The sequence below is a fragment of the Acipenser ruthenus genome, chromosome 3 (genome assembly GCF_902713425.1).
Source record: "Acipenser ruthenus chromosome 3, fAciRut3.2 maternal haplotype, whole genome shotgun sequence".
In the NCBI taxonomy this organism is placed as follows: Eukaryota; Metazoa; Chordata; class Actinopteri; order Acipenseriformes; family Acipenseridae; genus Acipenser; species Acipenser ruthenus.
The window spans coordinates 12,805,442-12,831,642 of record NC_081191.1 but is presented as its reverse complement, the minus strand read 5'-3'; the positions used below and the strand labels follow the sequence as shown (position 1 = coordinate 12,831,642).

At 40.1% G+C, this 26,201-nt stretch overlaps 1 protein-coding gene across 2 annotated transcripts in view; it reads left to right on the top strand.

Moving 5' to 3' along the window:
* Positions 1 to 26,201, top strand: part of LOC117435835 (cyclin-dependent kinase 14) — a 198,424-nt gene that overhangs the window by 142,511 nt on the left and 29,712 nt on the right. For both annotated transcript variants that reach the window (XM_034059293.3, XM_034920855.2), the window contains one exon: positions 3,310 to 3,458. In XM_034059293.3, coding sequence (XP_033915184.1) covers positions 3,310 to 3,425 — 116 coding nt within the window. In that variant the 3' untranslated portion in view covers positions 3,426 to 3,458. The remainder of the gene's footprint in view (positions 1 to 3,309; positions 3,459 to 26,201) is intronic.

Here is a 26,201-nt window from a genome sequence, read left to right as displayed (position 1 = left end):
CTCATATTGGGCGATAAAATCCCCTTTGGTGGTGACTGATGGTTTTATTTATTTTTGGATTTACCAATATTTAACAACCGCCTAACTATACTGTCTATTATTATTCTCCCTCCAGGCTCACACATGCTCAGAACTTGGGATCCTATAAGCTTTAGCTCCAGCAACTATGTAATTGTAATAGTTGACACAAATGTCAGTTTCAAAAGTCAAACTATTTGATAGACTGTTTGGTGTTTTTAATGATGGTCTATAAAGGGACCTGTTAAAAAGTAAAGGCCTATATCTTAGTCAAACAGATGAAGATGTCTCAAACATCAACCCTAAAGTTGCTGTTACATGAGAAAGAGGGAGAGAGAGAAAAACATATAAGGAAATATGGATCCATTTGGTGAAAAATAAATGTCTCTTTAACACTTACTGCAACGGTATTAATTTGCACTGTACATGGAACTCATCATCAGAAATATGGCTGTATATGTCTTACTTTGTTTAAAAGGATGAGTAAAACTGTTCACTAGTGGTGACATCTCTATTCTATCACACTCTATAATTAAGTCTAGCCAGGATTTTGATAAACCCACGGGCAGAGTGCATTTTGAATACTGTATCAGGAGTTCTCAGCTAATATAGGCTTATTACACAGTTGCCACTTAGTTTTGTCAGTCAGTGGTTAAATCCAGATCTGTCAGTGGAGTAAATGCCTCCACATTATCACTCTGCAGCAGGCTGCCAACAGAGAGGCTTGTCTGAGTCATTCACAGGCACAATGTATGCAGAACACCAGAGGGGAATTAAAAGCAGGAAAGAAAACACCTCAGGGGTGCTAATGTTAATATGAGAATTTAATTGTAATTTCACAGATTAAGAATTTTTCCTGTATTAATCCTTTTATCAGCTCACAGCAGGTTATTTGCACAAGCATAACCATAAGGCGATGTTTATTGGCAGAAACACATCTTTGCATAATGCTAAACACTGGCAGGGGCTAAATCTTTTGAAGGGAAGAATGAAGATGAAATACTTTTATTTTTAAATGCAGGATGCACTAAATGCCTAGAGAAAAATCGAGATCTGGAAAAGCCCAGTTTCTGCAGTAAGAAGATAATTATAACGAGGCATGAAACAAAATGTGTTACACTTAACCTTGTAATTACCGAACACTGTTGTTGTTGTTTTTTTTCTTGGTTGCTTTCAAAGAATGCTAATGCTTCAATAGCATTTAAAAACAGAGGGATGGTTTGGTGCATTGTGCTGCGTTGTCTTTAGAATGTGAATGGAATCTTGGTATGGGTTTGAGATATCAGAGTTAGTGAATATAAACTAGAAGAAGAGAACATCAGCTGAGATAACCCAGATATTTCCTACCAATTCCAAGTTGCTCATTAAGTCCCACCAGAAAAAAAAAATGGTTTGGCTGTAAAATAACTGTCAAACGTATCCAGAATTGTTCACCTCTGAATAATGACAGCTAGGAAGCACATGGAAATAAGAGGAACAGCACTCCAGCATACCAAATTATTCACATAAATCTAAAATATAGGTAGTTAATTGTTATTGTTTTTTACACCAGAGTACACATCTCGGAGCCCCAACTACCAAATCATGCTCAGCTCTCTCCGATGAGTTAGAGCAGACCCACAGGCTGTTTAGGAGTGTGCCAGTCTAAAATAGAAATTCTGTACATGCGTCTTTATGAGTTTGGGTTTTTTGTAATTCACAGGTACTGTAGAACTCTACATTAAGGCAGCACTGAAATATAAATATTGTTTGAGTATGTTTGTTTGCCCTTGAAAAAGGATGCTATGCATTTTATTTAAGCAATAGAGCCTGTCGATGTGGGCTCTACTGTGTGGTAGATCACCGCGACTTGAGTTATTGTCCCAAGCCGTAGGTGAGGGCACTAACGAAAGTCAAGGTCACCTACCACACGGTAGAGCCCACATCGAGAGAGGCTCTATCGCTATTAGAAAACGATTTATGTCTTTATTTTCTCTTTTATAAAAAACTTTAAAAACTAGATTTACCTTGACTTCTGATATTTCGCCAGGTAAACTTCTGCTGAGGAAAATAGTCCCTAACATAATTAGAATAGAAAAACGACATACTCAAAACTTGTTGTTGGAGGCGGGGCGTCATTCAAGCTGGCAGGGAGTGGATTGGCTGATGACAGAATTGTAGACCAATCGTGGCTTTCCTGTTTATTTGCTGTCCAGTAGCTGCAAATTGAGCCTTCATTACGGTATCCTGTCACAGACATGATTTCCCTTGTCTCTTGACCAGCGTCAGAAAGTATGTTTTTAGTAGCTTTTTATGTTATCAGATTAGTTGTAGATTAGAATGTTAAGGGAAAAAGCCAGTATGTATGCACAGATTTGATTTAAAATTCACAGTTAAGCACTTCAACGTTCCAGCGGGCATCTATGCAAAATAGAAGCCCGCTAGGTCTGGAAGCTGATTTGGCTGTTCACACTCAATCGTTTTCTAATGCAAAATAGCAGCAACCACTTATACAGTATGCAATGCTCTGTCAATATCTGTATGCCCACTTCATTTGACAAGTTTTAAGCTGGCATGCCAGTTATAAGTTAATTCCCAATATAAAGCAATTACTTTAATTTATTGTGGCCAAATTGCTATTTTTATTACTAATTGATAGGGATAATGTTTGTAGTCATATTAAGGAATCAACAAAAGAGATTCTGATATTTCAAACCACGTTTATCACAATTACATATATCAACTTATAGCAGTAAAAATATGTTTTACAAAAATACAAAAAATTTTTCATTTTAAATCTGTTTCTAAGCACAATCTTCAGTTGTGTGATTTATATGAAGTTATTGCGTCATGTGTAGGGTCTCTTGTTGCACTTTGGGTGAGGGGACTGTGAAGCGAAGCCATACGGTGTGAAATGTCATCTCTTATACAACAAGAGACCCTACACACGACACATTAACTTAATAGAAATCACACAACTGAAGATTGTACTAGAAATAGATTTAAAATGAAATATGTTTTATTTTTATTTTTGTAAAACATATTTTACATATAAGTTGATATATGTAATTGTGATAAACGTGGTTTATCGCGATTAGATATGATACCTGAAATATCAGAAACCATGCTGGAGGATGTGTTACTAATGTACCTGTTTTATTGATCCAAAAGGGGTATCCTGCAACCCACTTGTCTTGTATATGTTTTGGATATAACTGATCAAATACATTACAGTGTAATGGTATATGATGTATATTAGAGTGAGTACATTAGTGTAAGTGAACAGAATGGCCTTTTCCTTTTCTCTCTCAGTGTCCCCTGTTTTCACCGTTCACAACGTCAAGTTACAACCTGAAACAGGAGATGGCATAAGAGTTTGTGGAAAAACCAACAGTTACGGCAAAGGTTCATCCAACAACCAACACTGACAGGACAACATATTCCTCAGAGCAGGAATTCAGGTAAGACGTTTTTTTAATAAGAATTTATTAATGACAAATTCATTTTGAATTCCTTTCTAAACCTAATTGTTGGTTTCATACCATGTAATAAATTATTACGCTTTTGCACGGTCTATAAATGTATTCTTTTATGGCATGAATTCTGTTTTTACAAATGTGATTTCCAGAATCAATGTAGCCAGGGGTTTAGTGAGTGGCAGTTTGTTGTTTACAGCACGATTGACTGGCTAATCTCTTATCCTTGGGTGTATCCCTGCAGGCATCCCTTGAGTCTTTAGTGTGTCTGATGGTGGAACCAGTCAATTGCAACTATAAAGTAAACCTACATTTGTTTATCTGTACAAACAAATCCTCATTGCCAATCACTAAGGTTTTCTGAGACAGGTTGTTTCGATTTTGGAAATTATCAAATTCAGCAGAGCAGATTAAGCTCACTGTAGCTGAATAATGCACCAGCTGTCCCTAGCCATCAGTTTGTCCCCCCACCCAACAGTTGCAGGTAGTTTCTATTTGTGTATTAGGTATAAGATGAAGGGAAAAAAAGATTGTAGTTGACAGCACCTTTTGATTTCTGTCACAGATCTCTTGCTAGCACATTCTCTGTTCAGGAAAATGAGGGTCATTTTAATTAAGTAGATAATGGTACTGTATTTGCACACATTTTGAAGATTTCAACATGCAGCTGCAAATAATTTGGGGTTTTAGAGTCTAGTAACAATGGCACTGAGTGAAATTAAAATGACTTCATTAAGGTGAGGATTACATTTTAAATTACTGGCAGGTGTACAAAGAGATGTGTAGGGTCTTTGAGACTGGGGGTATTCATGAAGATCCCTCCCCCACCCCCTCCAGTAATGTCGGGGGCCCCTACTGTGTTGATGTGCGAATCAAGGATTTAAAGAGAAGAGCTTCACCCTACTTAAAGTGATTGTTTTTTTGTTTTTTTTTTAGAAAGAAGGGTTCAGGGCCCTGATGCCACTGCTATATAAAACAGTACACTAGAAACCATATTTGTGTGTGGCTTACAGTGGGCAGAAAGAATAGCTCACCATTCTTCATGTACAGTAATAGGCTCAGTCAAAGTAAATAAATTGTGACCAAAAGTGAAAGCATATTCTAGACCAGTGGTTCCCAAGCTTTTTGAGTGTGCAGACCCCTTCTGCTCCTCCAATAATTTTGTGGAGCACCATGTACTACTATCATAGTGACACACAGCCACACATGTAGCCACACTTTATAGAACGTGTGTTGTTATTTTGTTTTCCCCCTCCTATGGCCTGTTCTGGGAACCACTGTTCTAGACTATAAAAGTTGAACTGCAGAATATATATTTGGAAGATACTGCTTGGACGGACTAGGGTAGAAAGCTTTTTTTGCTGGAACATCAGACCGTCGACAGAAAATCGAAATGTCACTTGAAATGACAATCCTTTTACTAATAATATGAACAATTTCTATAGGAATTAGGCACTTTTCTACCTTTTTTACTGTGAAAAGAGATTTTGTTTAGTAAATTACACACAATCGTTTGGATTTCTTAGCATGTTTTTCATTACCATTTCACAGTGTAGTGCAGTAGCCACGGTTTCTCTTAATGTATTTAAAGTGTCATATTTTGGCACAGCTCCTAATTTACTTCAAGGCAAGTTGTTTGGTTGGGGTTGCTTTGGCTTGCTTTAGAACTCTGTATTGAAGTTTGGAAACTTCTAACAAATCTCAGGCCATTTTTTGCAATGTGTAGCCAACAGATCTTTTGTAGTTTTATTGGGAAATTAATGTTTTGCATGTTCAAGTTCAAACACATAGTATTGGTTATTTTATGCTAACTGTTTAAGGTAAATGAAGTCGTATGGCACCATACCATTGTATATTTAGCTGTTATTTCAAAACTTGCCTTCCAAATACCTTTGAGCCCCCCAATCCTTGCGTCTTTGTTTTTGTTATAGCTGCTGACAAAATGACTGTGCCCTTAATCCCAAGGCATCACAAAGCACTGCACATCAAACATTAAGGTGTTGTGACAATCAAATAAAAGCTAAAGAAAAAAATATTTAAAAATATCTTTCATGCGATGTTAAAGGTTAATATACATAATGCTGCAGGTATTGTACAGTGTCAGCAATGTATACCTAATTACCAATATACAGTAAATTAATTATTTTGTTTTTACTGATGTTAGGCACTGAACTGTCCACCTCCAGAGTAAAGAAGGGCTCAGGTCAACATACTGTCCACTCAGACTAAAGAAGCGCTCAGGTCAACATACTGTCCACTCAGAGTAAAGAAGGGCTCAGGTCAACATACTGTCCACTCAGAGTAAAGAAGCGCTCAGATCAACATACTGTCCACTCAGAGTAAAGAAGCGCTCAGATCAACATACTGTCCACTCAGAGTAAAGATGCGCTCAGATCAACATACTGTCCACTCAGAGTAAAGAAGCGCTCAGATCAACATACTGTCCACTCAGAGTAAAGAAGCGCTCAGGTCAACATACTGTCCACTCAGAGTAAAGAAGCGCTCAGGTCAACATACTGTCCACTCAGAGTAAAGAAGCGCTCAGATCAACATACTGTCCACTCAGAGTAAAGAAGCGCTCAGATCAACATACTGTCCACTCAGAGTAAAGAAGCGCTCAGATCAACATACTGTCCACTCAGAGTAAAGAAGCGCTCAGATCAACATACTGTCCACTCAGAGTAAAGAAGCGCTCAGATCAACATACTGTCCACTCAGAGTAAAGAAGCGCTCAGATCAACATACTGTCCACTCAGGGTAAAGAAGCGCTCAGGTCAACATACTGTCCACTCAGGGTAAAGAAGCGCTCAGGTCAACATACTGTCCACTCAGACTAAAGAAGCGCTCAGATCAACATACTGTCCACTCAGAGTAAAGAAGCGCTCAGGTCAACATATTGTCCACTCAGAGTAAAGAAGCGCTCAGATCAACATACTGTCCACTCAGAGTAAAGAAGCGCTCAGATCAACATACTGTCCACTCAGAGTAAAGAAGCGCTCAGATCAACATACTGTCCACTCAGAGTAAAGAAGCGCTCAGATCAACACACTGTCCACTCAGAGTAAAGAAGCGCTCAGATCAACATACTGTCCACTCAGAGTAAAGAAGCGCTCAGATCAACATACTGTCCACTCAGAGCCCCTGACTTGGAGGATTCATATTTAAATTGTTCTTTTGTAGAAGACTTTGAATAAACTGATGGCGTCATCAAAACTAGTTATATGATGTTTCTTTTTTTTAACAAGCATGCATTACAAGAATGGAAAAAGAGAGAAACCTACCCAACTGCAAAGTATTACAGCAAAGTTGTACAAAAAAAAAAATTAAAAAGGAAAGAAAAGTCACTGAATGCTTTCTAATAGAATGATGGGCTGCCTGGGACTTTTAAATAATAGAGTTAGTGTAGGAATTAATTGAATATTTATACTCTCCTCTGTCCACGGCATGCCAAACATCTATCTCTAGAGGAGTTTGAAATGCATGGGATTGAATCTATCAGGGCCTATGTGTGTTTTATTGTATTATTTATATCAGTGCTACAGCCAAATATGGTTTACAGAAACATTCCCAGCAGACTGCCTTTGTGCCCTGCTGCTGCATTCAGAAGGGCTTGTATGAAGCTCATATAAAGGGCTGTCTGAGTTGAAGTGGGCTGATAGCCTAGGAAGATGCATGAATGCACCGAGGACAATGTCATAATAACAATGACTGGAGTGAGGGGAGGGAGTTGAAAGATGGCCCTCTTTCGCTCTGGCTGGTCAGCTTTTATTTCAAGACTATCTTGTAAAGCACTTTGTGATGGTGGTCCACTATGAAAGGTGCTATATAAAATAAATATTGATTGATTGATATTGTACACAAACATGATTATCCCACTCATTTTAATTCAGATGTAGTGTACAAATAAGAATAACTCTAATAATAACTTTTGCATATTTTGGCATTTGGCTTTAACCTGTCAGTCATACTTCAGTGATATAATTATTTTAATTTTGTATTAGATTTTTAATCAAGCATATTGTTAAAGGGCAACATGGTTATGTTGCAGCTGTTGGGGAAGCTTCAGACCAGTACCGTACTCCCCAAATCTCACCTGAGGCCCTGGTTTGGCACACTGTACAGTATATTGGATATGCCCATTTTTAGTTACCCATAGAAAGCTGGTTCTTCATCTGCAAGCCAGCTTCTTTATCTAAAAAAGCAGTCTGCCTCAGAACAGCTTTCCTACAGGCTTCACTTCCTCTTTACCACAGAGCAAACACTATCCATGCGTCTTTTGCCCACCTATTTTGCCTCTCAATGGTGACAGAAGTTATCTGCCTTGCTACAGCAGCCATGCCCTGTTCTCCAGCCAGAGTCTCTTTCAGGAGCAGCGGCCTGCTCCCCACCCGCTGTACTCGCTACCTCTATGCCAGCACCATCTCCAGTTGTGTGCTCGCCAGCAGCTGTGTCCAAAGACGAAGAAAATCAAAGGCGAAAAAGCAAAAGACCTCACAGAATTCATGGTTTATAGACATGGGCAGGTATTTATGTGCACATTTTATAAAACATTTAACACATGCTCCTTGTGGAATTATATACTGTGCTGAACAATGTAATTATAGAGATTTATGCAATGCAATTTTTTTTTTCTTTACAGAATCTTTATTTCTAACCCGTTGGGTTTTAAATGACCTGACCGAGGTCTCTTTTTACTATCCGGGTATCGATTTATTAATTTGAGAATTTCAAGAAAATGTAGAAAATATAATAATACAGCTGTAAGTGTGGATCTCTGGCCGGCATAATAAAGACAACATTAAGACAAGCCTTGCACTAAGCCTTTTCTTAACTGACAGTCTCTCAAGGTTTTACAGAAAACAGTAACACACAGTGGCAAGTACACCTCAATAAAAATAACTGCGGTGACTATTCTTCTCAGGAACTAAATCGGAAAGAAAACAACATAACATCTAATTGGGCTTATGTCAGTGATAACGCTGTGATCCATTAATAATAAAAACCGTGTAACTTACAATATGGAATGCTTTAGTACAGTTATTGCGTAGACATATTTTCTTATCAAAAAGATCAAATAAGTAGCCTTTATTTAAAAATAAATAACGTATTGTGAGCGATGTACCCCAGAAAACAGACTGAAAATCATAAACTTTTTTTTTATTTTAATGAAGTAGATTAATAAAGAAAAAGCATACGCACTACAAAATGTGTAAGGTGCAAAGTACAAAATTAAATCAGTATGAGAAAAACATTACTCACAAACTTACCAAACAGTGACCTATTTTGTTTTGGGTTAAATAAAAAAATATTTTTGGGGCACGTTAAGTAAGTGTGCTAATAATGTCTTTCTCATACTAGTCATGTAGATTAGCACGCTATAGTATAAGCTAAACTGATGTGAAAAAGAGAAATAATTTATGAACATCTATATTAACCATGCTTTAAATGAAAGTTATAAATCAACGAATGAATAAATTACAAACATACTTGCTTTAACATAGCCTAGTTGGATGGGATGTTTGTTTTGAAGATGTTTTAGCAAAGCACTTGTGCTTCCTCCTTTTGAATGAAATATTTCCTTGGCAGAGTTTGCAAATTCCCTTTTCTCCTGCTTGGATGCCATGTTTTAAAACAACAACAACACATTTGTCGCAAACAACAACACTTGATGTTGCAAAGAATCCCGTAGCATGAAGCGCATTTACGATGAATAACCATTCAAATTGATTATTATTATTATTATTATTATTATTTCGATGTTTCCAGTACTTGAAAAGGCTACACAAGTCTACAGATCTGAAGGGACTAAATGTATGTGTACTATATAGTATTTAAATATGTATTATGCACTTAAAACATTCATATTTGTGATTATTAATTTATTTTTTAATTATTATGAAGAAAGGGTTATTAACTTCTGCTTGTATGAAAGCCTTCTTTTGTGTACCGACCTGTATTTCTCCACTACAACACTGTGTGGAATGTCCCGAAAGTGGCAAAGCTACCCCACTTTGCCACATATGGTGGAGAATGTGGGAATTAAGTCCATTGAAAGAGGGTGAGATATACGAAGAAAAAAAGATTACATTTGTTTTTTGTTCTATGGAAGAAGTAGTGAAAGCACTTTACAAGCCACTGCATAATAGCAAAAGGTGGCCCGTGTGCAGCAAAGACAAATCGGCTGCTGCGGGAGGATCAGGAATGAACAGCCCTATGGCTACAGAAAGACATTCAGACATTATCAGAACATAACCTGGCAGTCATCATCCATCACTTTTGAAAGAATGGCAGAGAGAGAAAGGTGGCCAACTGAACAATGGTGATGCCCTTAGCGGGTGATGCCCAGAAGGCATAGTATGACATAGAACCCGAAGACGCTAAAGAGTACGAGAAATCGTTACTAGACTTGGCATCTTCAATACTGTCAGAGCCCTCCTAGTTTCATCGCTGGACGTACCAACCTGACCGAGCCCCTGGATCTCAAATATATGACTTGATTCATCTCGCTAGAAAGTGGCAACAGCCTGAGGTCAACACTGCTGCAGAGATCGGGGAGAAAGTCATCTTGGACCTTTTCAGCAAGGGACTACCTGACAGCCTCCAGAAAAGGGTCGGACAGGGAGACTCCACCAATGCCAGTGAACTTGTTTGCCTTGTAGAGCGCTATATCGCCGCTGGAGAACTGTTGCGTCCCACTAGTCCCAATGTCCACCAGAACCTGGATCGAGCAGATCGTCCCCAGTATCCGAGGAACCAGGACAGCACTAGATCTGGTAAGACTGTACTGGGGGAACCGGGGACTGAAGAGCAGCCTATGGCTGTGAAGGGACTTGACAGGGAGGAGATTAGGAGATGGTCACCTACGAGACAGAGAGTATGTTTTAACTGTAATGAGCATGGAGCCCATGGAGTGTAATGTAGAGGGAACGAGTGGGTTACACAAGTTGTTTTCTTATCCGCTGGTTACTGCTTTATCTGTGAGTCCATGTGAAATAAAACATGTGTTCAGTAAAGACTGATGGAAATACAGTAGATGCACTGCTTGATTCTGGGAGTATGACAGCTTTGGTCTCTGCCGATTTAGTGGATTCTGAGAAATTGGACAAGTCTTGTGGATATTACGTGTATACATGGGGACACACGCCACTATCCAGCTGCTGTTGTTCACATGCAAACTGATGCACGGTCTGTGGACATGGACTATCAAGTTGGTGTACTGCCCTCCATGGCATACCCTGTAATTTTGGGACATTGCTTCCCTAACTATATACAGTTGTGGAAAAAAGGCATTTTGATTCCGCCCACCAAGAATATTGAGGGAATAATAGACCCTTTAAGAGTGGAGCTGTCCATATTTCCATTTAATGATCCGGACTTGATTTCTCAGAAAGTTAAGGTCATGAAATTGAAAAGGGAAAGACAACAAGCCAAAACTGCAGATACATGCCATAGGGACAGTAAGACTTGGGGAGGTCAGAATAGCTTTGATTCGGTCCCTCTAACTGTGTTGGTCGGGGATGGTCCTGACAATCCAAGTACAGCTAATGGTGCCTGAGCTTAGGGTCAGTCCTGAGAATTTTGGAATGGCACAGGTGCAAGACCTCACGTTGATACATGCTTATGAGAGGGTCGAAGTAATGAATGGGACTCCAGTAAAATGAACGGATTCCCCTTACTGTCCCCTATTTCATGATGCAGGATAACTTATCTGTTTAGAGTTGGGCAGCAGTGTGGAGTAGTGGTTAGGGCTCTGGACTCTTGACTGGAGGGTTGTGGGTTCAATCCCCGGTTGGGGACACTGCTGCTGTACCCTTGAGCAAGGTACTTTACCTAGATTGCTCCAGTAAAAATCCAACTGTATAAATGGGTAATTGTATGTAAAAAAAAAAAAATAATGTAATATCTTGTAACAATTGTAAGTCGCCCTGGATAAGGGTGTCTGCTAAGAAATAAATAATAATAATAAATTGGGAGGAACAACTTTTAGTGCCAAAACGTTTCTGATGCAATGTGTAAATTTAGCTTATAGACATTTGCTGGGTGGACACCTGGGAGTAGATAAAACCAGAGAAAGGATCCTTTTTGGTCAGGTGTACATGCCGATATATCCAAGCACTGTACCTCATGTCCAGAATGCCAGCATATTGCCCCATTGCAAGCGTTTCGCAGTACCCTAGTGCCCCTTCCCATCATAGAAATTCACTTTGAGCACATGGATTTAGTGGGTCCTTTAGGAAAATACTCTATGGGGCACAAATACATTTTGGTGGTTTTGGATTCTGCTACCCGGTATCCGGAAGCAGTTCCCCTTCATAACACACCTGCTAAAAAACATAGCTAAGGAGTTATTGTTAATGTTTAGCCAAGTTGGTATCCCTAGAGACATATTAACTGACCATGGGACCTTGTTTAGGTCTAAAGTGACAGAAGAGTTATCATCCCCGGACTGACTGATTAGTAGAACGATTCAACAAAACCCTGAAGTCCATGCTTAGGAAAATTGTTGACAGGGATCGGAAAAATTGGGATTTTCTCTTGCTATATCTTATGTTTGCTATTCGTGAGGTAGCCCAGACATCTTTGGGCTTTTCTCCCTTTGAAGTACTATATGGCAGACACCCCTGGGGAATACTTGATATAGCTAGAGAGACTTGGGAGCAACAGGCAACCCCATACCACAGTGTTATTGACCATATTGCTCAGATGCTAGATAGGATTGCTGCTATCACACCCCTTGTCAAAGAGCACATGAGACAGGCACAGGAAGCACAGCGCTTCACTTATAATAGAAATGCAAGGCTCCTGGTTTTTCAACCCGATGATGGGTTTTAGTGCTGGTCCCCATGGTGGAATATAAGCTTCGTGCCACCTGGAGAGGACCCTATAAAATAATTGAATGAATCGGCAAAGTAAATTGTAAAGTTCGACACCCAGACCGGAGGAAGCCGGAGCAGCTCTACCACATTAATTTATTGAAGGCATGGAAAAACAGGGAATTGTTGGTTACCATGGACACGTTCCCCACTGATAAGCCCCTGGCAAAGCCTCAGGTGTTGATAGCTGTCTGAGAGTCAAACCCAGGAGGTAAGGGAACTCATAAGACAGAACAGTGATGTATTTTCTGTGTTAACTTGAAGCCTTATTCGATTCCTGAGGCTAAGTGGGCTGCGACCCAAGAGGAGGTGAAAAAGATGTTAGACCTAGGAGTGATTGAGGAAACTTATACTGAATTTACTAGCTCTATCGTCTTGGTTCCAAAGCCAGACTGTTCGTTCCGGTTTTGTAATGATTTCTGAAAACTGAATGAGGTTTCTAAATTTGATGCCTACCCCATGCCCAGGGTATACAAGCTCATTGATAGGCTCGGTTCGGCTCATTTTCTTACGATCCTTAACCTCACCAAAGGCTATTGGCAGGTGCCCCATACTGACTGGGCTTAAGAGTAGGGTGACCAACTGTCCCTAAATTGGACCCTTTGTCCTGCGTCCTGCTAAAATAAGAAAACATCCCGCATTTCAAACAGAAATGTTCAGAAATTCAAACCAAAAATGAAATTTTTGTGTCTAATGATTTAAAAAAGTGACAAGGACCTGACTACTGAACAGCATATTATTTCAAGCTGTTACAGGAATGAGAAGGGAACAGCTACACGACACAGGATGCACTGTGCGGTAAACAGTATGACAGTGCAGGTACTACAGTGTAGCCTGCGGTTGCAGCTAAAACCCATTGATAGGAATCGCTCTTTACTTTTTTGTCACACCCTCCTGATTGCTACTATGGTTACGCCAGTCCGCTTCCATTGGGGCTCTACATATTTGAAAATTTAGCGTGAGTATAGTCTGTTGAGTTTGAACGGTTGGGATAGCATCAGTGAATAGTTTTTAGAAAAATTGAACCAAAAAGCAAAACAAGATTATGCAGCCACAACAAAGAATGGAAGACAACATATATCTGGTTGAAGTCAGTGCCAGGGAATGAACAGAAAGATGAGTACAATTTTACAATGTTTCTCTATTTGTAAAACAAAAATGCATTAACATGTTGTCAGTTGTTTTTTTTTTTTAATGTCAGGTGTACAGTGTTTAAAGTGGTTTGAAAAAGGGCTGGTATGCACAGAAGAAAATGTGCTGGGGAGGATTTGTTTTGATAATTTTCCTACATTCAGCCAGAGCTAAGGATTTTGTTTAATTATATTAATTTTATTAAAACCTCAGTCGGCAGTACTGATAGATAGTGTGTAAATACTACTGAATAGTTTTTTTTTTCAGTTTTGTTTAATTTATATTCAAGCTGAAACGTGTTGCCAGTCTTTTTATGTTTTTCTCACCATGGCGTTTATCTCAACATGGAAACTCATTCTATATAATAATTTAGAGACACTAAAGCCAAATGTATTTTTGTGTGAAACTAAAGAGTTGCAGGTAAGTGTTTTTCAGCAGTATAACTTTATATTATATTTTTTTCCCTCCAGGATGTTTTTTTTCTTTTGTCGGCATGTCATACCATCCGTTTTTTTTTTCTTACCGGTATGCCGTATATACCGCCCCACTTTAACCACTGCAGGTGTAGTGTATGTAGTTAAATTATGTAGTTTAATTGCAAGTACACTAGAAACCATTCACCATTCATAGTGAGAACTGGGGCTTGCATCTACATAAAGCATGGCTGAGGTGAAATATTTGGGGTACAATATAGGGAGGGGTGTTTGTCCCCAGGTTAGTTAGGTGGAGGCTATTCGTAATTGCCTTTGCCTGTTACTAAGAAAGAAATAAAAGTTGCCACACAGAGCACTAGCCTTATAACGAGGCGTCCCGCTCCAGGAACAGGCTACACTACGTAACCCTCTCTATACATTACTTGGGATCAATGTCCCCTAAACCCACCTACTCATAAGCCGGTATTCATACGACGACTCCTGCTACTTCATACGGCCTTGGCTTCACAAGCACTGCTTGCAGTTTCAGGGTTGCGTAGCTGTCCTTCCAGCAGAGCGGATTCTCTCCTTCCGAGTATACGCAGCTCCCCTCTGTAGCATGGTGTTGCAGTCGCCCAGAGCGATCCCCACCGGATGTTTTTATGCTGACGAACACACAGTCGGGACCCGCCCACCTTCTGATTGAGGACCGGCACAGCCAATCACTCGCCGCCCTTCCTCTCAACCAAACCTAGCAGGCAGCATGTCTCAACTGAGCGGCCGTCTGTAAACAATAATTTAATCACACAAACAACAACTCCAAAAAGCACACAAAATAAACCCATTTCCTCATTCACCAACACTAATTTCCCATTGTGCAGGGCAATCGTCCTGCCACAGTATCCTTGTAGAATTTTATTTTAGAATTGAAACACAGCCCTTGTTTGAAAAATGCAGTATGTTCAAGTCTCCAATATCCCAGTGTTAAAGCCTGAAGCTAAAACAAACTAGTTAAAAATTGTTCACAGACTGCATCTGTGGTACAGGGGCACCTGTTCCTGCAGCAGCTCACACAGTTTAATGTTATCTTGGCATCTGATGCCCCGCTATTCTGCACCGATCGTGTCGTCTAACATTCTGTAGGAAATATACTAAACTAGAACAACACATTTAACATTCAAAATATTACAAAAAACAGAGAAAGCATTCATAGAGGTCATCAAAAGGTTACCGATTTACACATTCGCTCATGGTTCAAGAATGCCTGTAGTGTGAGAAAACTGCAGTTATCTCCCTTCAATGTAATGGCAAACGACTGTGCTTTTTTTAACCAGACACTGGGGGTATAATGGCTGCTCCCAAATGTAGGCCTACATCATAGTTATATTTGTTAGTTATATCTTGAGGACTTCTCATTCAATTGAAACTTTACTTGGGTTTATTAGAAATTGTGTTCTACTTATACAAGAGTTCAGGAACTGCTCTTCAGTTCTAGTTTTCTCCCATAGACATATGTGTCATATGCTAGTTCAGCCAAAGTGTCTTTATTAGTAAGCATTAGCACCACCTAGTGAACAGCTACGTATTGCTAGCAATACAAAATGGAAAACTGATGCAGAATAGCTGATCACTAGATTGTACTGACTCTTCCTTCTATAAAGAAACTTAGCATGATCTAAACTGTTACATGTGTGTATGACAGGCAACTGAAGAGTAGCTCCTGAACTTGAAGCGTATCAGCAAATTTGGAGTTATTGCAAGAACCACCACCATTAAAAGATAACAGGACAGTACAAACCAAATAACTAAATGTAATTTCAAGGTACTTTTCTCTTTATAAAATACTACCATAAATTGTGAAAATATTGCACATACTTAATGTATGTACTGAATCTCAGATTATTGCACAGTCTTGTTTCTTTATAGCAGGACAAGTAACAGCTGAAAAAGTGCTTTGTCTGGAGGATTTCTGTTCATGTTTATTTTATTATGTTCAGTTATGTTTCACCAACACATTTCAAGCTTGTTGCCCCAACAATTACATTTTAATGGACTGTTTGTGCCTTGATTTTTCCAGTTTTACGGTTTTCAGCAGCTTTTAGAGCCTGAAAGAAATTCTCATTAGCTAGATGCAGAGGCAGCATTCTCTCTCTCTCTCTCTCTCTCTCTCTCTCTCTCTCTCTCTCTCTCTCTCTCTCTCTCTCTCTCTCTCTCTCTCTCTCTTTTTCTCTCTCTCTCCTTTTTTCCTTTTGTTTTTGCCTTGGGAGTGACTGTGAAGATCTTTTACAGTGGTGATTGACAGGTTAGAGAATTCAATCTGATGAGATCCTCTTTCTGCAGGTCAAGAAGGCTAGTTAGCAGGAGCTGTCGAAAAATGCTAGCAGCATTCGAAATGGGATGTGTCATGACTTTGAGGCAGGTGGTGCCCCCTCTGAAACAGGAGTCCCCCAGCTCATTAGCAAGTTACAGGAAGCAAGCTTAACTGGAGGGAGCAGGGGAGGAAAGATAATGCCCAGTAGGGAAAATTATTGTGAAAAGGAATTGATTTCATCTATAATTTGTTTATCACTAGAGGGGACAAGTGCCGTCCTCCTGACATGTGCGGAGGAGGCTTGACTATGAATGAGGTGAATTAGCATAATCTCCTTGAAGAGCTCTTGCGGTTCTGTGAATGTGTGTCTCTCTTATAGATTTGTACAGACCTTGTTTTCATTACTCCAAATGTTCAATTAAAAAATATATATATATATATATATATATATATATATATATATATATATATATATATATATATATACACACACATATATAGTGATGGATTGCCTTCTGGTCACTGGTCTTCCTTCTTCAAATAAACACTTGACAACCAGGATGCGAGAAAACGCTGTAGCGAGTGTTTATTATTTACAATAATAACAAAAAAATAAACAAAACAGAACCAATCGGGTCCTATCTAAACAGATGTTTCCCTAACTAATAACGAGGCAGGCTAAGCCTGTTACCCAAATCACAATCCAAGCCGTTGTCCAAATACCTTTTCCAATAGTTTGTTGTCCAGTTCTCACAGTAATAACAATAATCCTTCCACTCGCTCTCTCACTCTCTCTCACTCTCACTCTCACTCTCCAAACAAACTCCTACCATCACCCTCCTCGAACCACACACACGCACACCTTTTAACCATAACTGATTACATTATTGAACAATTACAAACAATTAACTTAAACTGGATTCTATCCTGACTTTAGTAACCCCTGCAGGGTCCTAATGCCCTCATGCATTGTCTCTGCCCAATAATAATTATTTATTTCAAACCAAACTTATTTATTTTTACTTTCCCTTATTTAACACAGTTATTATTTACAGAGTGTATTCATTAACCCAACTTTAGTTTTGATCCCAAACATTTTACATTATTGAATTTCTTTGTTTACCATCCAGTTGGTTTATGTTGTCCTTTCACATTTTGTTCTTTTCTTTAACCAATCCCTCACACTATATATAATGAGGGGTTTTAATCGATTAAAGATTAATCATGCCTGTGGGTGCTGATCAATAAAAAAAAATAATTGATTGATTAATCTAGTCTACCCATGGGCTGTAGCAAAATGTATGTGAGAAAAAAAAATCTACAAATATGGTGGAGAGTACTTGAAAAGACAGTGGAAAATGGGTTACAGGGAGATGTACCCAACATTTCACCATACTGCAGCTCAGAAGGAAGGAAAAAAGACTGCAACTTGCAAGATTTGCCCTTCGGGGCTTTCCTTTCGCGACAGTACCACGAGTTTATCTTATCTGAGTTGCACATAAATTGATTTATTTTATACACAGTATTATATTAGTTTCAATCTGTTCCATGGCACTGGATTACTTTTCACAAGGACTTGTTTTTAAATGGTTAATAAGGATGTATGTATTTCTGAAGACATTTTACTGTGTATAAGTAGTAAGAACCATTCAGGCTGTACTAAAAGGTACCGAATGAAGCTGTGAATATATTTTAAAGAAATGGGAAGGGGGTTGAAAAGCTTTGTAGATGCACATTGTTTTCTCGTAAAATAGCAAGTTCATTATAAGCAGTCTATATTAGTCAACTACATAGACTTAAATCAGTGTTTTCCCATGTCAACATTAGTGTCTGACCATCACAAAATATTTTTGGACAAAGTAATACTGAAATGGATTTTGCTGACTGAAACCATGATTGTTTTTAATCTAACTATGATTAATAAGAAAGCTAATCTAAGTGAGGAAAATGATGGGCGCCTGAAGTACTTTCAATCATGACACAGCCATTTGGCCTAATCTCTGAGCAGAAAAAGAACTGGAAGCAGTTTAAAGCATGGTAGTTATTTTATTTGTATGTGTAAAATTGCTAATACATTTATCTGAGCAGTTTGGTTTAATATAACACATTATTCTGCTACTGAAAAAGCATATTTGAAAATCTACAGTACTATTTCCCAATACTTGCCAGAAATATCACCATTTTATCAGCCTTACATGCATTATAATTATGGATGATTTCACTCGGTAAGCTTGCACAAGAGACATGTCAATGCATACAGCTTGCTCAAAATAAAGATGTCAACCCACTCACCCATTTTTACAAGACCTGGGCATGTCTAATGAGCAGTGATTGTGGATTTATTCTTTCAGCCCCTTTTCCATGAAAACGGGTCTTCTGTATTGAGCCAAGTATTTGCAGAACAGCTTGGAAAATTCTCAGTTCACAGTATTTTTAAGTTTTAAGATGATTCAATTCTGATTTATTTTGTGGAAGTCAGCACTGTAACTAACTGACTTTTATTTTTTAAATAAGTACCCCATTTTACAGTGTGTCTACAGCACACTGAACTACACACTTCTGGAAGTCCTCTCATGTGTGAAATGTTTGCACTGTGGTTTTCTTATACTTGCCTATTCTTACCTACATTCCACTACTGTGCGTGAAATGTTACTAGGAAGTGAGCAAGAAGGGAAAAGGCAGGAGAGCTCTTGGTGAATAAAAAAAGAAAAGAAAAAAAGTTTAGAAGGAAGCCGGCATGAATACATCAGTTGTTAGCTTTCAGCATAATTACCATACCTTTGGGAGTTTGCAGGGAATAGTTAATTATGTCTAAATGAGCTCTTTTTAGAACCAGGATCCAACTGTCAGAGCTGTGAAGGATATTGAATTGGAGGGTTGGTCTCCCTGTCAGCCAGTGGGATGGGTTGCTTGAGATGTAAAGTAGACAGAGAAAAGATAGCTGTTTTCAGGGAACTGAGAGCACTATTTGCATACTTTTCTCCCAAAAGGAGGTGTGTGGTTGGGGGGGGGGGGGGAGGGGGTAGGGGGTGTTAATCCAAGAAGGAAGATTTGAGTATTGTCAGCCAAGGCTTTGTTCAAGGATGAAGTGCAGTAGAAAAGCTATTGAAGAGCACTGTCTGAAAAGCTTCAGTGTTAGCCTGAGGTTGATCTAGTCAATGGATAGAATGACTCAGGGCTGCTTTTTATGTTTATTTTTCTAGTTTTCTAGTTTGAAAGACATTTTTTTCAGATTTTTCACAATTAAAGCCTTGGCTGCATTGGACAATTAGTTATGGAATACGAATATCAATTGATTTTTGAAGTCACTCACAGCATCACACTGCGGATGAGGTGTGGCATCTCAGTTGTGGATTCTGGTTACACATAGAGATATAATAAAAACACCATTTTGTTAAAAAAAAGAAAAATTCAGTACAGAGCTTGAATATGTCCATATAGCAAGCAGTAGCATGCCTTTTGGCTTTAACATTGTAGGTTTCAAAGGGGAGGGTGATTGTGTGCCTAAAGTTGACACTCAAAAAGGTCTGTTTTCAATGGCCCAGAAGGCTAACATATACAAAATGAAATCCAAAAACAGCTCAAACAAAACTTTTGTTCCAAACACATTAGTAGCAGTAATATTAATTTAAATGACAAAGACCAGCAGAACTCAAAGTACTGAGTTAAATTATCCTTTTTGTTTTTTTTACTGCTGCATTGTTTTCAGCTTTGTTTACATACACGCTGCTGCAGAGGTGTCCAGACTTTTCCAAAGGATATTCATCAGCGAAGGAGTCTGAGCTCAGACAAAGCAAAAATAATAGAAATGGATTACTCTATTTAGGTAATTACAGTGACTCTCTGCGCATTGTTTAGAGTAGAAACAGATGGGTTTTGTCCAGTGTTGAAAATGTCTGTGGTTTGGGCCACTGTAGTATGTCTGTTGTTTCTCACATTACATCCGTTGCGACCCACATGTGAATGAAATAGTGTTTTTTTTTTGTAATGTTGCAATACAGTGAACATTCAGAACAGTTTCCCCATGGACACATTGGTTACGCAGGCACCCCTTGTGAAGTCACTGAGATCCTTCTGCTTTTCCAAGATTGTTGCTAAATAGTTGCACAGCTTTATATAGGTTAAATCACCTGACACGTCACATGACCACATACTATAAATCTGCATACTTTGCAAACAAATGGATTAGTTGATCTAATGTTTACTACATTCTCTAAATTGTGTTCTAGTCAGTGTGTAAGACCTGGAACCAAAGCTATGTGGATTGTGTCATATGACAAATTAATTCGAATGCTGGGGCAAAAGTATGCACCGTAAAGCAGTGAAACTTTGCAGGTAGCATCAAAGAGACCTTTGTGTCATAGAGATCCTTACTGAGGTCCAATAATCAGCCAAAGACTTTATATAATATCTTTACATAGCGCCTTTCATAGTGGACCGCCATCACAAAGCGCTTTACAGAGGGAGGCTGTGAACTGTGCATTATATGCAGAGTCACTTACAATAGGGCATTGATTTAACATCTCAGCACAAGTGATTTGCTCAGGGTTTCACAGTGACTCAGTCAGTGGCAGAGGTGGGATTTGAACCAGTGACCTTCTGGTTACAAGCCCTGGACTTTAACCATATGATATTGTGACTTTTCAAACACAATAATGTATAAAAATCCGTTTTACATCTTGTACATGTCCCAATAGTTTTGTTATTTCATAGCCTGTTAGTGTAAAAAAATGTATACTTAAGACAAAGGATTGGTTTGAGTCTACAAGTGTTTTTGTTATAATTACTGTACATATTAAAATTGAAAGTTCATAATGTCTTATCTTAAAAAAGCCAAAGGAGTCCGTAGGTTTTAAAACAGAGGAATTACTGCAGTATAAATGAACCTGTGGACAGTTGCAGGTCCACTGGGCTTTTAGTAATGTATTCATATTAACTTATTTGTTGCTAGGCACAACCCTCAGTGCTTCCATTTATTCTTCTCTGCTTTGTCAGCTGGAGGTAGACAGTTCTTTCTCGGGGCATTTTTCCTGTGAGAAGCGTGTCAGAATTTTCGGGGGGCTAAATCTGTTTCTTTGTTACCGAGCTTGTCGGGCACAGCGCAGAGTTCTGCTTCCCACCAGGAAGGTCAGCCTGCTGTGGGCCTCTCTATTTACTGCTGTGATCCCTACTGTTGAGCTGGGCTGCCTGACAGATTGTGCCAGCACTGACTCTATGTCGCTGTGCTTTCACTGCAATGGAGAAGGGGGGGGGGTCGTCTCCGGATTCAGACTCAATATTGGCATACACAAAACAAATCCTTTTTTGGTTTGTTTTTAATCTAGAAGTGATGCTATATAAATGGGAAACAAATGCAATATATACAAATCTAACATACATTGTGGTGTCGCCTTTATCTGTTTATAAGTGCATAAGTATTGCACAGAAATCCGACCAATATTTGAATAGGTTTTTTTTGTTTGTTAATTAGCTGATTAATTAAATTAAGCATCTATATACAATTCTAATACTGTAATGGACAAGGTAAAAATTATGTCCATAAAATCTTATTATGCATAAGCCCATCAGGACTATATAATGTAATGTGATACATATTACATCTCAACCTGCATATATCGTGATAATGTATTGTATTTTATTGCCTTTTATTTTACTAATAAATGCAATTAATAAGGAACCAAACCGATGGAATTTAGTCTTACCCATTTACTTTGTCAAGGATATTAGTCGTTTTGTATATTAGGAACCCATAAAACATATATATATATATATATCATCCTTTACATAATCACGTTATCCACATGAATGGATTTCACAAACAAAGACTAATTATGAGCACAACAGCCTAAGTTGAAAAGAAGAGGATGGATTGTGAAGGAATGGGTATTAAGCTTATGAATTATTCATCTCTTGATAAGGTTTAATTAAAACAGCTTCCATGCATTGTGTTGGGAATGAATGTGTGTGTTTTCCTAGCTGTACCCACGTTATTCACTTTAGTTATGCTTCAGAAATCAAAAGCGTCCCAGAAGTTGGCATAATGGTATAGATGCAGTGATATAATTGCTCTAAAGCAGACTTAGTAGAATTTAATAGAACTATAAACCAAATGGAGAATGTTCACCGACAATGCATCCACTTAAATCTTTTATCCAGGTTAACGGTACACAGTTTTCATTTCACAAACCTTTTCAAGTACAGAAATCAGCCATTTTGATGTCCGTCTATAGTCTAAATATCTCTTGTGAAATATTTACTTGTGTTTCTTTTTTTTTTTGTGAGTTAAACTCCCAGTACATAACATGTATTGTATTTTTACTAATGGCTTGAACTTACAGAAGCTATGCTATACAGAGAACATTTCTTTTTCTAATACGCATGAAACTCCCTCGAACTGAGAAAAATAAGCTTTAAAAACAAATATGTAAAAAGACAATTCCCGGGCTGCCTTTAAGATATATGCTTTTAATGGAGAAAAAAAAAGTAGATTGACTCATAGCACTGGGATTGAAGTGTAGTGATTTTACGCTCAGTTGTTGGCCAACAAGACTACAATCTCTATGCTGTGAGGCCTGATTGCGAGAGATGAGGGATTCTGCACGGCCCGGCTGCCAAGGTTACGGAGCAGGAAGCATAAAGGGCTGCAGGGCCCCATGGGTGAGAGGAATTGTCTCAGCTCAGCAGGTGAGGAATAGATCTGGGCTAAGGGCCTTGTGCACAACATGTTAGCTGCTCTAATTCCAGTTCATGAAGCGGATAAATTAAAACACAACAGGGGAATCCGGGAAGGTCTATGAGGGAGTCATTAACCCTTTCAGTAATGCACAGAGCAGGGTATTCCATATACTGACGATGCTAAATAAATGCATGCATTGTATGTATCTGAAAACCTATATTATTACATTATTATATTAGTTGCATGCAGTACCAGTACTGGTATGTACATGTGTAGACAGCCTGTTAATGTTAATGTATATACGATTCTGTTGACACAGTACTATGACAGCAACAGGACCTCAGGCTATAACCACAGAACTAAATAGCATGCTGTTTTCACTATTGTGGAAACAGTGAGATTTCTTCTATTACATCAAATCTAAAATGATTAGCTAGTGCAATGTCATCTTTACTGAATCCTTGGTGGGATTCAACTATTTATTTCCCCAACAAGAATAAGCTGAATCACGCAGCCTAGATGTGAATGGATGTATTAGATAATGCATATAGTGAGTGTAGAAGTACCCTTAGCCATGCAATAATTGTGCTCACCACACTGTTATTACAGTGGGAGAAAATACAGGATAAAACAGTTGTCGTGTTTTCCTCATTCAAGGTTAATTGACACAATAAGGATTTTTTTTTCCCCCAAGTAGTACAGTAGGTTGTAATCTCATATTAACACCAGAGCACTGTACTGTGGACCATTCTTTTCACTTATCAATACATGTCAATACACTTTAAAACAATGGCTGTGTAATTATTGAATTCCAATAGAATTTCATAGGTGGAACACCTGGATAACATGACATTTGTAGTTATTTTATAATGTCTAATTACAGAAATGGTGTACGCAGTGTTTACAGTATCACGATGTGAATATATACATGCATCTAAATGTACAACAACTTTCAAAGTCTTTACTGTTCTCTTACTTATCCTTCATTGTTATTCATATCCAGTAATTCATTACGCTCCCTGGATCATTATGCTTACATAATATTAGCTAATGAATACACTAGACAATATGCAATGCAGAGTTGTCACAGATGCTAAACTAAATCTTAAGCAGAGTGATAAATCAAATGATTTACATGATGAAAATGTAACTTTTCCTGATGTCTCCTCTCGATTTGTTCGATGTTTGCTTTAGCTTTTACCCACTCTATTTGCTACCTGACAGGTTCTCCGCCTGCTTCAGTGGAACAGCTGTGTATTTTTAGTCAATGGTGGCAAACGTTCAGTGGGGAAAACAGTTAAATAGCAGTGCCTAAAATATCTAATAGGATCCTAATGAGTTGCTGTCACAAAGACGGCCGGAGTGGGTGGCGTCAGACCAGAAACAGGAACACAACCGACAGAGAGATGGGGTTTTGGTGAGGCTGAACGCGTGATCGCGTTCAGCATTTAATAAACAGAACAGAAAATAAAAGGTTGGAACAGACAAAAACACTGGACACGGCACTACACGCCAAAATAAAAGGACAAACAAAACGTACTAACACACAAACGGTGGATGCACAGACAAACAAACAAACACGGTGAGTGAAAACACTATTTTTACGTTACGTTCTTTTACTTTATTTCTCCTTCTCTCTCCCGTTCTCCACTCACCGAACACCCAACCCCCGACTGAGTGCTACGTGTCTATATATACTGTTGTGCTGGGATTCAATTACTAATTAATTATTCACTTGAATCCCAGCACGTGAATTAATTCTGTGCAACCCCGTGCTCACATATTACATTTAACCAGCACGTGAAGTGATTTGTGCTCTCCTCGTGCCTAAATACAAATCTACACTTTTTAAACACACGTGAAACACAGACCCGTTTATATCCCGTGTACCAATCTATACACCAACATTAACACACGCACGCAACATACAACACAGATCACACAAATGCACACAGGGGCGGGGCACTTTGCCACATATACCCCCCCTTGTGCGCAGCACACATGGCCTCAACGGCCACCTCCCCCCTTAAAAACCCAGCAGTCCAGAACAAAGTCTCGGGCTGGGAAGGGAGGCTTCAGTGGGCCCTTGGCTGGCAATGCTGTCAGCACCCCTGCCGGTAGTGGCACGGCTGACAGCCTGTTGGTCCCGTACTGCAGCGAAAAAGCTGCGGGGGCAGGTGGTCCCCCGACCTCCCCCTTCTTCGTAGCCGGCAGCTCCCTCCTGTGGGGCTCCGGCCACAAGAACTCCTGCAGCGAAACTGCTGCTGGGGAAAGTGGTCTCCAGACCTCCTCCCCCTTCTTCGTGGCCGGCAGCTCCCCTTTCTGGGGCTCCGGCCACCGTACTCCCTGCGGAGGTACGGGCAGCAGAGGCAGCTCCTGCTCCTCTGCTCCTGGAGATGGTGGAGGCAGAGGCAGCTCCTGCTCCTCTGCTCCTTGCGGTGGTGGTGGCGGAGGCAGAGGCAGCTCCTGCTCCTCTGCTCCTTGCGGTGGTGGTGGCGGAGGCAGAGGCAGCTCCTGCTCCTCTGCTCCTTGCGGTGGTGGTGGCGGAGGCAGAGGCAGCTCCTGCTCCTCTGCTCCTGGCGGTGGTGGAGGCAGAGGCAGCTCCAGCTCCTCTGCTCCTTGCGGTGGTGGTGGCGGAGGCAGAGGCAGCTCCTGCTCCTCTGCTCCTTGCGGTGGTGGTGGCGGAGGCAGAGGCAGCTCCTGCTCCTCTGCTCCTGGAGGTGGCGGAGGCAGAGGCAGCTCCTGCTCCTCTGCTCCTTGCGGTGGTGGTGGCGGAGGCAGAGGCAGCTCCTGCTCCTCTGCTCCTGGCGGTGGTGGAGGCAGAGGCAGCTCCTGCTCCTCTGCTCCTTGCGGTGGTGGTGGCGGAGGCAGAGGCAGCTCCTGCTCCTCTGCTCCTGGAGGTGGTGGAGGCAGAGGCAGCTCCTGCTCCTCTGCTCCTGGAGGTGGTGGAGGTAGAGGCAGCTCCTCTGCTCCTGGCGGCGCTGGCTCCCTCCGCTGTGGCGGCTGGGCTGGTGCGCGCCGTGCTGCCTTCAGCAGCATGAATAGAGGCTGCTGGGGGACACCAGCCTCCTGCCCCTCTCCCCCCCAAAAATTTCCAGGGGGTTGGGCCTGTAACTCCTCCCCTTCCGGCTCTTGGCGCTGAACCAGCAGGCATTTTCCCTCTGCTGGTGGCTTGGGTCCCAGAGCTGTGGAAGCCCCGACTTGCCTCCCTTTGGGTTGTGGACGCACCGACTCCTCCCTTTTGGGCGGTGGACGCACCGACTCCTCCCTTTCGGGCGGTGGACGCACCGACTCCTCCCTTTTGGGCGGTGGACGCACCGACTC